This window comes from Somniosus microcephalus, chromosome 19 (genome assembly GCF_052327205.1).
Source record: "Somniosus microcephalus isolate GS21.2 chromosome 19, FLI_Smic_1.0, whole genome shotgun sequence".
NCBI classification, from domain to species: Eukaryota; Metazoa; Chordata; class Chondrichthyes; order Squaliformes; family Somniosidae; genus Somniosus; species Somniosus microcephalus.
In genome coordinates this window covers 39186915-39200857 of record NC_141005.1, presented here as the reverse complement: position 1 = coordinate 39200857, position 13943 = coordinate 39186915, and the positions used below count along the sequence as shown (strand labels likewise).

At 44.3% G+C, this 13943-nt stretch overlaps 1 protein-coding gene across 1 annotated transcript in view; it reads right to left on the bottom strand.

The window, feature by feature from the left end:
- cfap251 (cilia and flagella associated protein 251) overlaps nucleotides 1-13943 on the bottom strand; it is a 161898-nt gene that overhangs the window by 137148 nt on the left and 10807 nt on the right. Inside the window, exons 2-3 of the mRNA XM_085961638.1 lie at nucleotides 7462-7983; nucleotides 4052-4297 (exon numbers count right to left, since the gene is read on the bottom strand). Of these exons, the coding sequence (XP_085817764.1) occupies nucleotides 4052-4297; nucleotides 7462-7974 (759 nt within the window). The 5' untranslated portion in view covers nucleotides 7975-7983. The remainder of the gene's footprint in view (nucleotides 1-4051; nucleotides 4298-7461; nucleotides 7984-13943) is intronic.

The window sequence follows — 13943 nt, the reverse complement described above, 5'->3', positions numbered from 1 at the left end:
GATAAAGACAGCGGAGAGAAAGGATCTTAGCTCTGAAAATCAAGAGGTAGAATCAGTTTGGGTGGAGCTAAGAAACAGCAAGGGGCAGAAAACATTGGTGGTAGTAGTTTACAGGCCCCCAAACAGTAGTTGTAATGTAGGGCAGAGTATAAATCAGGAAATTAGAGGTGCATGTAACAAGGGTAATACAATAATCATGGGGGACTTTAATCTACATATAGACTGGGCAAACCAAATTTGCAGTAATAGTGTGGAAGATGAATTCATGGAATGAATGCAAGATAGTTTTCTAGATCAATATGTTGAGGAACCAACTAGGGAACAGGTTATTTTAGATCTTGTATTGTGCAATGAGAAAAGGTTAATTAATAACCTTGTACTAAAGAGACCTTTAGGGAAGAGTGACCATAATATGATAGAATTTTATATTGAGTTTGAAACTGATTTAGTTAAATCCGAAACTAGAGTCATACATCTAAACAAAACAAACTACGTAGGTATGAAGGGTGAGTTGGCTAAGGTAGATTGGGAAACTACATTAAAAGGTATGGCAGTAGATAAGCAATGGCTAGCATTTAAAGAATTAATATTTAATTTACAACAAATATACAAAAACCCCACAGGAAAAGTGGTCCAAGCGTGGCTAACAAGAGAAGTTAAAGATAGTATTAGATCAAAGGAAGAAGCTTATAATGTTGCCAAAAATAGTAAGCCCAAGGATTGGAAGGATTTTGGAATTCAGCAAAGGAGGACCAAGAAATTGATAAAGAAAGGGAAAATAGAATAGGAGAGTAAACTAGCGAGAGACATACAGAATGTAAAAGCTTCTATAGGTATGTAAAAAGGAAAAGATTAGTGAAAGTAAATGTGGGTCCCTTACAGGCTGAGACAGGTGGAATTATAATGGAGAATAAGGAAATGGCAGAGAAATTAAACAAATACTTTGTGTTTGTCTTCACGGAAATAGTGGAGAACCAAGGGTTTCGCGAGAATGAGGAACTGAAAGAAACTGGTATTAGTAAAAAAAAATTACTGGAGAAATTAATGGGACTGAAAGCCGATAAATCCCCTGGACTTGATAGCCAACATCCTAGGGTTTTGAAAGAGTTGGCTATAGAGATAGTGGATGCATTGGTTGTCATTTTCCAAAATTCCATAGATTCTAGAACGGTTCCCACAGATTGGAAGGTAGCAAATGTAACCCCACTATTTAAGAAAGGAGGGAGAGAGAAAACGGGGAACTACAGACCAGTTAGCCTGACATCAGTAGTAGGGAAAATGCTAGAATCTATTATTAAGGACGTGGTAACAGGGCACTTAGAAAATAATAATAGGATTGGGCAGAGTCAACACGGATTTATGAAAGGGAAATCGTGTTTGACAAATCTGTTAGAGTTTTTTGAGGTTGTAACTAGCAGAATAAATAAGGGGAACCAGTGGATGTGGTGTATTTGGATTTTCAGAAGGCATTCGATAAGGTGCCACACAAGAGGTTATTAAAGAAACTTAGGCTCATGGGATTGGGGGTAATATACTAGCATGGACTGAGGATTGGTTAACGGACAGAAAACAGAGAGTAGGAACAAACGGGTCATTTTCGGGTTGGCAGGTTGTAAATAGTGGGGTACCGCAAGGATTAGTGCTTGGGCCTCCGCTATTCACCATCCATATCAATGATTTGGATGAGGAGACCAAATGTAATATATCCAAGTTTGCTGATGATACAAAGCTGTGTGGGAATGTAAGTTGTGAGGAGGATGCAAAGAGGCTTCAAGGAGATATAGACAAGCTAAGTCAGTGGGCAAGAACATGGCAAATGGAATATAATGTGGAGAAATGTGAAGTTATCCACTTTGGTAGGAAAAATAGAAAAGCAGAGTATTTTTTAAATAGTGAGAGATTGGGAAATGTTGGTGTTCAGAGGGACCTGGGTGTCCTTGTACACGAATCACTGAAAGTTAACATGCAGGTACAGCAAGCAATTAGGAAAGCAAATGGTATGTTGGCCTTTATTACAAGAGGGTTTGAGTATAAGAGTAAAGACATCTTACTGCAATTATATAGGGCCCTGGTGAGACCACACCTGGAGTATTGTGTACAGTTTTGGTCTCCTTTACCTAAGGAAGGATATACTTGCCATAGAGGGAGTGCAACGAAGGTTCACCAGACTGATTCCTGGGATGGGGGGATTGTCCTATGAGGAGAGATTGAGTAGACTAGGCCTATAGGGGGAAAAATTCGGTATCGCCCCGTTTGGGGCGCAATCATCGGCCGGGCGCAAAGTTTAGTGCCTGGTGCTAATTATCGCCTCCGACTGCAAACTTGGCCTCTCTCGCCCCTGGAAGTGATTTGAGCACTAAATCAGGCGCTACACACCTCTCTTAAGGCGCTAACGCCGAGGAGCAAGGCGCTACCTCAGAGCGCTGGTGAAGCTCAGGTGATGTCAGACAGCCGGCCAGTTCTTAAAGGGGAGGGTCGATCTTGCTCTCCAGCCACACCCTGCTCATTGCAGCCTTGAATCTCGGCCTGGACAGACCTGTACATCAATTCTGCTGGAAAGAACAATGGAGAGGCCCAGGGAAAGAGCTCAGAGTGCAGCCCCCACAGTCTCTTCTAAATCGATGCAAGGGAGGTCAAATCAAAATGAACCTGCAAAGTGCTGCTCAGTATCCAAAACTCCTTCACACAGCGTTGAATCTCTCCAGAAGTCTCTCTCTCTCTCTCTCTCTCTCTCAGAATGCATGGTGTAAAAATGTCGCCGACAAAAAAAGGCAGGAAGCGGTCGCCTTTAAATAGCGCTCCCCCAGTCCCTTCCTGACTGCAAAACGTTCCCCTCTACCTGTCGTTGCTAGTGGCAGGCAGAAAGGCAGGGGGCGCCACTCAATATCCAATCTGCGGCTGCAGGAGATCATGGCAGTAGTGTTTAGCGTCGCCGCAAAATGTCTAGTCAATTTCGTGAGTGGCGCAAACATCGCCGCGCCCGGGCGCTAGTTGCTTTGCTAATCAGCTGAATTTTTCCCCCATATTCTCTAGAGTTTAGAAGAATGAGAGGTTATCTCATTGAAACATACAAAATTCTTAAAGGGCTTGACAGGGTAGATGCAGGGAGGATGTTTCCCCTGGCTGCGGAGTCTGTCTGAGGCTGAACCACACTGTTCGCAACCTTGGCGTCATATTTGACCCTGAAATGAGCTTCTGACCACATATCCGCAGCATAACTAAGATCACCTATTTCCACCTGTGTAACATCGCCCGTCTCTGCCCCTGCCTCAGCTCATCCGCTGCTGAAACCCTCATCTATTCCTTTGTTACCTCTAGACTTGACTATTCCAACGCACTCCTGGCTGGCCTCCCACATTCTACCCTACGTAAACTTGAGGTCATCCAAAACTCGCCCTAACTCGCACCAAGTCCCGTTCGTCCATCACCCCTGTGTTCGCTGGATTACTTTGGCTCCCAAGTTAAGCAATGCCTCGATTTCAAAATTCTCATCCTTGTTTTTAAAGCCCTCCATGGCCTTGCTTTCCCAATCTTTGTAATCTCCTCCAGCCCCATAATCACCTCCCCCCCCCCGAGATATCTGCGCTCCTCTAATTCTGCTCTCTTGAGCATCGCTGATTATAATCGCTCAACCATTGGTGGCTGTGCCTTCTGTTGTCTCAGCCCTAAGCTCTGGAATTTCCTCCCTAAAGCTCTCCGCTTCTCTACCTCTCTTTCCTCCTTTAGGACACTCCTTAAAACCTACCTCTTTAACCAAGTTTTTGGTCATCTGCCCTAATTTTTCCTTATGTGGCTCGGTGTCAAAATTTTGTCTTGCAATACTCCTGGTGAAGCGCCTTGGGATGTTTTACGATGTTAAAGGTGTTATATAAATACAAATTGTTGTTGTTGTGCTGTCTGCCCTCTTGACTGAGGAATCGTGCATGGTATGGCAGGGAACATTTAACAGGGGAAAGAAAAAAATTAGAGAAAGAGAGGATAGGTACAGTAATATTTTTTCCTGTTGAACAAATCAATTTCAGATGGTGGTAGTAACAAAAGCATTTCTTACCAGAGAATTTTGTTTAATGTAGGAGTTTTCTTCAAACACAGTGTCACAGACAGCAGTATCAACCAAAGAGGTCTCTGTTGCACATTCTGCCATAGGATCATCTGCTCCAATTGCTAATGCACCACAGCATATATCCTGAAGAAATGAGGCATCGTCGCAAAACGCATCATCAGGGCCTAACTTTGCAGGGGCTGAGGCCACGCGCTTTTGTTCATCTTTTTCAAGACTAACCATTCCTAGGCCATCCTTTGTTAGATATAAAACAAAATAGAATTAATGGTCTTCACTCAAACTGTTTTGTACAGGTAATCTTGATCTGTTCCAGCTATTAGAGTGTGTGTGTGGAGGCGAGAGACGTCGGTAGGGTTCTTAATGAATACTTTGCGTCTGTTTTCACAAAGGAGAGGGGCGAAGCAGACATTGCTATCAGGGGGGAGGAGTGTGAAATATTAGATGAAATAAACCTAGTGAGAGAGGAAGTATTCAGGGGTTTAGCAACTTTAAAAGTGGATAAATCCCCAGGCCCGGATGAAATGTATCCCAGGCTGTTAAGCGAAGCAAAAGAGGAAATAGCAGAGACCCTGACCATCATTTTCCAATCCTCTCTGGCTTCAGGTGTGGTGCCGGAGGACTGGAGGACTGCTAATGTGGTACCCTTGTTTAAAAAGGGAGAAAAGGATAGACCGAGTAATTACAGACCAGTCAGCCTAACCTCGGTGGTGGGAAAATTATTGGAAAGAATTCTGAAGGACAGGATAAATCTTCATTTAGAAAGACACGGATTAATCAAGGATAGTCAGCACGGATTTGTTAAGGGAAGGTCGTGTCTGACAAAATTGATTGAATTATTTGAGGAGATAACAAGGAGGGTAGATGAGGGTAGTGCATTTGATGTAGTGTATATGGACTTTAGCAAGGCTTTTGATAAGGTTACGCATGGCAGACTGGTCATGAAGTCCATGGGATCCAGGGCAAAGTGTCAAGTTGGATTCAAAACTGGCTCGGACACAGGAAGCAGAGGGTAATGGTTGATGGGTGTTTTTGTGACTGGAAGGCTGTTTCCAGTGGGGTTCCGCAGGGCTCAGTACTAGGTCCCTTGCTTTTTGTGGTATATATCAATGATATCGACTTGAATATCGGGGGTATGATTAAGAAGTTTGCAGATGATACTAAAATCGACTGTGTGGTTGATACTGAAGAAGGAAGCTGTAGACTGCAGGAAGATATCAATAAATTGGTCAGGTGGGCAGAACAGTGGCAAATGGAATTCAATCCAGAGAAGTGTGAGGTAATGCATTTTGGGAGGGCTAACAAGGAAAGGGAATACACATTAAATGGTAGGACACTGAGTAGTATAGAGGAACAAAGGGACCTTGGAGTGCATGTCCACAGATCCTTGAAGGTAGCAGGCCAGGTAGATAAGGTGGTTAAGAAGGCATACGGAATGCTTGCCTTTGTTAGCCGTGGCATAGAATACAAGAACAGGGGGTTATGCTTTAACTGTATAAAACACTAGTTAGGCCTCAGCTAGAGTACTGTGTGCACTTCTGGTCACCACATTACAGGAAAGATGTGATTGCACTAGAGAGGGTACAGAGGAGATTTACAAGGATGTTGCCGGGAGTAGAGAATCTTAGCTATGAGGAAAGACTGGATAGGCTGGGTCTGTTTTCCTTGGAACAGAGGAGGTTGAGAGGAGACCTTATTGAGGTGTATAAAATTATGAGGGGCATAGATAAAGTGGATAGAAAGGACCTATTTCCCTTAGCAGAGGGGTCAAAAACCAGGAGGCACAGATTTAAAGTAATTGGTGGAAGGTTTAGAGAGGATTTGAGGGGAAATTTCTTCACCCAGAGGGTTGTGGGGGTCTGGAACTCACTGCCTGAAAGGGTGGTAGAGGCAGGAACCCTAACCACATTTAAACAGTACTTGGATGTGCACTTGGGATGCTGTAACCTGCAGGGCTACGGACCAAGAGCTGGGAAGTGGGATTAGGCTGGATAGCTCTTTGTTGGCCGGCGCGGACACGATGGGCCAAAATGGTCTCCTTCCGTGCAGTAACTTTCTTTCTATGATTAAAGTTTTCTATAGAATAGATAATTTTTAAACCATATAAATGTTTGAAAACAATTATGAGTCAGACTCAAACACCATCATAAATTTCAAGTACAGTATTATAGATATGATTTTTCAAAATCAAAAATAATTTCAGATTTTATTAGGTTACAATATTAAACTTTAATTTGAATAAACTTCAACTTATAATTGAAAATGCAGTATCAAATAAAACAGTGTATACAAACACCCTGTATGATTAGAAGAGAGTATTACATCTATTACCAGCTGGCAGGGTTTGAAGTATTGCTCTGATGTAGTTCAAATGCCTATTCAAGCATTAATTTGCAGAATCTATTACCTCACACCAACCCCAATCCTGTACTGAGAAACCAGCTCACTATGGTGATTTGCTAAACTAATTGGAAATGAGAAATGTGAAATAAATTTAATGGTTTCAATACCTAGCCACTTAGTCCACCAAATAAAACTACCAATAATTTACCCCAACCTGGAAATTTTTCTTCGACTACACAAATGGGTTGGCATGGGAATGTAAAATACTTCACTGGTACAGTAGAAGGTTCATTTTTTGATTTTTCACATTGCATGCAGAAAATATCCATAAGCTATATTGCAGTATGAAGTGTAAGTGTTATCAGATGAATGCAACTTATACCAGCGTTTAGACAGCTTTCTTTGTTTTTGAGCTAATACAGTAACAGCAACAGATCTTAACAAAAAAATGGTTGGACAACGCATTTATCTACATCCCTGGGAACAGAAGTATATGCCAATTTATAGCAGTGCTTTATGCTTCCACTGAGCTAGCACTGGAACTTTTTTCAGATTGTCACAAATGAACATGCGTCAATTGTATTGCCACAAGCGCCAATTCTTTATGCTGAACAGTGCTTAATTACAATTTGAAGCAGAGCAGGATACAATGGTAGGGGAGAGCGCAGGACAGTGGAAGTAGTTTTGGTTTGCTCTGGCAAAGAGATGGCATAGACACAGCGGGTCAAATGGCCTCCTTCTGTGCTGTAAACTTCGATGGTTCGATGTTCTTACTGGATTTAGGTTAACTTTAAATATGAAACCTCCCATAAAAATTGTAAAGATAAAAGCATTAATGCCAAAGTTTAGGAAACTTTCTAAATGACCGTACACTTTAGCTGCAAACTGGCAAAATAACAGCACCTTCAGAAATGCACAGTAGCACAACATGAGTCATTGACATGCATGTCTCTCTGTGGCCTCCAACTATACATGCAGTATTAAGCATTACTTAAAAAAAAAATTAAACAAAGTTAAAAAAAGCAAATAACATTTGTAATATCATTATCAGTATCTACCTGTCCTGTGCTCGGAGAAGTTGAGACACGGCCCATTTTTGGAGCAGATGCAAGCTGAACATTGGTTGAGGTTGGAGCTGAAACTTCTGGTTGCTCTTGATTGAATTGTTCTTCAACTTTCAACTCTTCACCAAAATCATTATCATGTGTGTTTTCTTCATATTCAACTGAATGAGTTTCACCATCAGCTGATGGAAATGGTGATTGTTCTGCAGCGCTGATTGATTCTAGACCTTCAAAGCCCAGGTCAGTACTGTGACTGGCCTGGTTTACTATGCCTTGAGTAGTTAGCTGTCCTGTGTCCTCAGGAACTGAAGTACTGTCTTTCTCGATAACATTTTCAGGGTCAGAGGAAAGCTGAATTTCATCTGGAGCTGAACTTTCTGGTTGCATCTTTTCCTCCTGATCAAAATGTTCTTCAACATTCTTAAGTAATTCTTGAGGATCTTCAGACAGTACCTCTGCATCTCCACCTGGTGCATCTTCAGTTGGATCCTGCTCACTTTCAGCCATGTTTAATCACTAAATAAAATAAATGTTTCATGAATTACTCTACAATACCCCACATGATAAACCACCAACCTCAGCTGTGCCATTGTGAGCAGCTGATTGGAGGCCAGCAAGTATGACATAGAAGGGGGAGGAGAACTAAAAGGGCAAAAAAAGAGGGCAATTCACCCAATGGCTTGTGCACCTCATTGTGGCTAGTTTTGGTTACTTGTCAGGTCACTTGCCTGGGACAATGGACCTCAAGAGGGTGAGGAAAAGCAAATTAAAAACTGGGGAGGTGGGGGGGAGAAAATACTATTCTTGAGAAACATTTCAGAAAAAAAAATAAAGAAATATTATAGAGGGAGCGGTGTGGGAGTACAGGGAAGGAGTGCCGCAGGCTGGAACCATTCGGAGATCATAGGATGTGGGAACGGGAACAGATGGTGTGAACGGACTAGGAGAAGAGTGTGAGGGTCTGGGACAATTGGGGGTTCAGGAGGATTAGGGGGCTGGAGCCAATGTTCCCTGTAAGCTGCGCTTTGTTCTGCGCGACCCATTTCTTTTAATGCGCAGTCCCTTTAAATTTCTGCACATGCACGGTATTTACAATGTAAAAGCCAGTGAGCAGCCTGCCCGGGACCTTTCAGATTACTGCGTGGCTGCACGCACCTTAGCTGGAACGTGGTAATGTTGATCACACTATTGCCATCACACCTGGATATAATGCTTGTAATTTTAAACTGTAAAGTTTGTGTATGCCTTGATACCATTACACAGAGGAAAACTGTTAGATAAATAATGATTTTGCCAAGTAATTTTATTCGCTTAACCATTGCATTCTTTTATCGTTTTAACTGCTGCATCAAGTTTGGCAAGAAGCTAACAATGGAATGCAAACTGAATCACAATTGCAGTACTGTAAGAACGGTCACACAGTTGCTATGGGTAATGTAATTTGCTTCATTATATTGGCCCAAAATTTGCAGTCGGAGGATTCCCGCGGGCGGATGCTTCCGACCTGCAAAAAATCTATGAATTTACCTGGTGGTCCGGGAGGTACGGAGATTCGCACTCCTGGGCCTCTCCAGGTACCCGCGGGCCGAGGCTCACGTACCTCAGGGGCACATGCGGTTCATGTGGGCCAGCCCAACCAATGAAAGAAGGGGAATCCCCATTCATACTTTATGGGGATTCCGTATGTACGGAACTCCCATAAGTATGAATGGGGATCACTTAAAAAATACATGAACACATTAAATTAAAAAAAAAATTAAATTATATATTTAAAATTAATTAAAATGCCATTTAATTAAATATTTTAAACAAATACATTTTTTGAAAAAAAATTATATGTTTTAACAGGGCTAAAAATAAACTTACCTTATTGGACAGGGTTTTTAATGTATAAATGAGTGAGAACATTTTATTTTTTATTTTTCTGCTTTTACCAGGTGTAAGAATTTCAAGGGCATTCGCTGGGCAGAAGTTGGGCAAATAGCACAACTCTCCGCCCGCGGAGGCCCTTCTCCTGGGGATGCGGATGATCTGTCAAGACTTGACAGATCGCAAGTTCCGGGTTTTTGTGCAGGCGCTTCGCATGCCTAAACACGGAACCTGCGCGGCCCCTACGGGCACGTGCGCACCTCGTACGCACCCGTAGGGGTTGCAAATTACGGCCCAATATATGCTTTACAGTCCAGTACAAATCTTTCCAAAAAAAGGCTGAGATACACCAAACTTTTCAGCGATTTCACTTTGGGAATCTGGAAAACTTTCAGCCCATTCAGATTAGCAATTACTTTCACCATATCAGCGATAGAAAGAACCTTCTTCTTTGGAGGTGACATTTCCAATATTCACAGATAATAATTCTGAAGCGCATTTGGAGCAAAGGGGAGTGCGATATTAGGTGGGAAACCCGGAAGAACTTTCAGTGTCAGCCATGGCTCAGTGGGTACCACTCTTGCCTGAGTCAGAAGGTTGTGGGTTCAAGTCCCACTCCAGAAACTTGAGCACAAAAATCTAGGCTGACACTCCAGTGCAGGGCTGAGGGAGTGCTGCACTGTTGGAGGTGTCGTCTTTCAGATGAGATGTTAAACTGAGCCCCCATCTCTTAATCCCTTAATCAACATAACAAAAACAGATTATCTGGTCATTATCACATTGCTGTTTGTTGGAGCTTGCTGTGCACAAATTAGCTGCCGCGATTCCTACATTACAACAGTGACAGCACTTCAAAAGTACTTCATTGGCTGTAAAGCGCTTTGGGACGTCCGGTGATCGTGAAAGGCGCTATATAAATGCAAGTCTTTCTTTTAGTGCATTGCTCTGTGGTATTTTTATGCAGCCACTTAATTATAACATTACTTCCAGGTTTGGCGTTAAATGCACAGCAGCGGATGAAGTGCGGACCCGCATAACAGAATATTTAAAGGGCCAAACCAAAGATGGAATTTGGAGGAGCTAAGAGTTTGCACAAAGAGAGGGAGATGTTTCATGATGATTCAGGACGATCAAGGGCTGTGTCTCAATTTAATGAGGCATCACTTGATGCACTGCTGGTTGCAGTGAGGAGCAGGAGAGAGATCTGCTTCCCTAGCAATGGAAGAAAGAAACCTGCTGCTGCAATAAAGAAGGTGTGGCTGAGGAGGTCAGCAGCAGGAGCGTAGTGCCATGCTCCTGGATTCAGTGCAGGAAGCAGTTAATGACCTACCCAGGTCAGGAAGGGTGACCTACATCCTGTTGTGCACATCAACTCCCCCATAGCCTGCCTTGTCAAGCCTACTCCATCACATCATTCCTCACACCCACTTACCTTGCAAGTGCACCCATCATTCTCTTTCTATGCACATCCTCACATCCCCATCTATCCATCCACCACTGTCACTCACCCTGATCATTATGCAATTTGATGCCTCTCCCTAATAGTCACTCTCACCAAATACACTGCATCCATCAGGTGAACACGTGCCATTACAGTCACTCGTAGGTCGGCTCTTTCCCTGCAGAAGAGAGCGCAAAACAGAAGGGAGAAGGAGAGGATTACAGATTTTGCAGTTGACAGCTGCAGAGGAGGAAGCGCTGGAGATCATTGGAGAAATTGGGACCTCCTAGCTACCTGCTGACAGAATTAAATATCAGAGATCCAAGTCATACAACATGTTGACTTGATTTCAGCAGCGAGTGAAATATGAACATCTTCATAATGCTATAGAATCATAGAATGGTTACAGCACAGAAGGAGGCCATTCGGCCCATCGAGCCCATGCTGGCTCTCTGCAAGAGCACTTCAACTAGTCTCACTCCCCCCGCCCTTTCCCCGTAGCCCTGCAAATTTTTTTCCTTCAGGTACTTATCCAATTCCCTTTTTAAAGCCACGATTGAATCTGCCTCCACCACCTTTTCAGGTAGTGCATTCCAGATCATAACCACTCGCTGCGTAAACAAGTTTTTCTTCATGTCGCCTTTGGTTCTTCTGCCAATCACCTTACACCTGTGTCCTCTGGTTCTCAACCCTTCCACCAATGGGAACAGTTTCTCTCTATCTACTCTGTTTAGACCCCTCATGATTTTGAACGCCTCTATCATATCTCCTCTCAACCTTCTCTGCTAAGTTGCAACATTCTTACCTTGCTGGTACATTCATATCTTTTCTCTCCACCAGGGCCTTCATGCATACAGCAGCAGTTGGTGGAGCTCCAGGACGATGAATCCTCAGAGGAGCCGATTCCTTCTGAAGGCGCACCATCACAGGACACATGCTTACCAGACACCAGCGCAGATATTCGCACTCAGGTGGGTCCATTTAGGCAGTTAGTTGGGATTTCACCTGGTGACTCAGTTCACAAGTGAGCATGAACAGACAGTGGTGGCAGGGACAGGTGTGGAGAGTCCACGTTGGAGGGCGCAGCCCTCTCTATGTTCTGCTCAGCTGGACACAGATGCTGTACCCTGGGGGGTCATCGATGAAAAGGATAATCAGTGAGGAGCAGCAGAAAATCTGCAACGTACTGGCAGGCCTTCCATGAGAAAATGGAGGAGAACAGCTTAAACATGAGTGGGTTGACGTTGCAGGGCATTACGAGGATGCCTTCTTCAATGGATGGAGTGGCCAATTCTGTGGAACATCAATCATGGCAATCAAATGAGTCCATGCAAGTCTTGACCATGGCCGTGCAGACTCTGGATGCCAACATGTGTGGCGCCTTAAATAGGATGACAGACACCTTGGCCTACAGCACATCACTGATCTGCACCAAGCTGCTGTCCAGCAGATTGTTAGGAGTGAATGGCGGCTGGCCCATGAGAGGGATGATGGTGAAAGGGGACATGGAAGTGGGAACTCCACTCAAAGCGCTCCCAATTCTCACCTGATAGCAAAATACTGCAGATGCTGGAAATCCGAAATAACAACAGAAAATGCTGGAAAAACTCAGCAGGCCAGGCAACATCCGTGGAGAGAGAAACAGAGTTAATGTTTCAGGTCGAAGACCCTTCGTCAGAACTGAGAAAAAAGCAGGAAATGAAACAGATTAAAAAGCAAGTTTGGGGGCTGAGAAATGGGGGAGGGGATGAAAGAACAAAAGGGAAGGTCTGTGGGGGGTGAAGAGACATTAAGAGATATTCAAGGCGAGACGAGATGGTAATAGGGCAGGTAAAGAAACAAAGGATGGCTCTAGATGAAGTGTGAAATGCGCTGGCAGAGTGAGAGACAGCTGCCATGTGGGAGAGAAAAAAAAGGAAAAGGCACAAACCAAAGGTGTGGATAAAAAATATATAAAAACATGATAGGGGCCAAGGTTATGATCTGAAATTGTTGAACTCGATATTGAGTCCGGAAGGCTGTAAAGTGCCTAATCGGATGATGAGGTGCTGTTCCTCGAGCTTACGCTGAGCTTCCGTGGAACAATGCAAGAGGCCGAGGATGGTGAGGTCTGAGTGGGAATGGAGTGGTGAATTGAAATGACAGGCGACTGGAAGCTCAGGGTCACCCTTATGGACTGAACGGAGGTGTTCCGCAAAGCGGTCACCCAATCTGCGTTTGGTTTCCCCAATGTAGAGGAGACCACATCGTGAGCAGCGAATACAGTATACTAGATTGCAAGAAGTACAAGTAAATTGCTGTTTCACCTGGAAGGGGTGTTTGGGGCCCTGGACAGTGGGAAAGGGGGAGGTATAAGGGCAGGTGTTGCATCTCCTGCGCTTGCACGGGAAGGTGCCAGGCGAAGGGGAAGAGGTGCTGGGGGTGATAGAGGAGTGGACTAGGGTGTCTTCAGCCTTCCCTCATCTTAACATGGTCCATCTCCGACTCGTCCCTTCCCTTCCTCGACTTCTCTGTCTCCATCTCTGGGGATAGGTTATTGACCAACATTCACTACAAGCCCACTGACTCCCACCCCGCCTCCTGTAAGGACTCTATTCCATTCTCCCAGTTTCTCCGTCTCCGCCGCATCTGTTCTGACGATGCCACCTTCCATACCAGTACTTCCGACATGTCTTCCTTTTTCCTCAACCGAGGATTCCCCTCTACCGTGGTTGACATGGCCCTCGATTGTGTCCGTTCTATCTCCCGCACTTCTGCCCTCACCACTGCCCCTCCCTCCCAGAACCACGATAGGGTTCCCCTTGTCCTCACCTTTCATCCCACCAGCCTCCACATTCAACAGATCATCCTCTGCCATTTCCGCCACCTCCAACGTGATCCCACCACCAAACGCATCTTCCCCTCCCCTTTCAGCATTCCGTAGGGACCACTCCCTCCGAGACACCCTAGTCCACTCCTCTATCACCCCCAGCACCCCTTCCTCTTTGCCCGGCACCTTCCCGTGCAAGTGCAGGAGATGCAACACCTGCCCTTATACTTCCCCCCTTCCCACTGTCCAGGGCCCCAAACACCCCTTCCAGGGAAAACAGCGATTTATTTGTACTTCTTGCAATCTAGTATACTGTATTCACTGCTCACGATGTGGTCTCCTCTACATTGGGGAGAC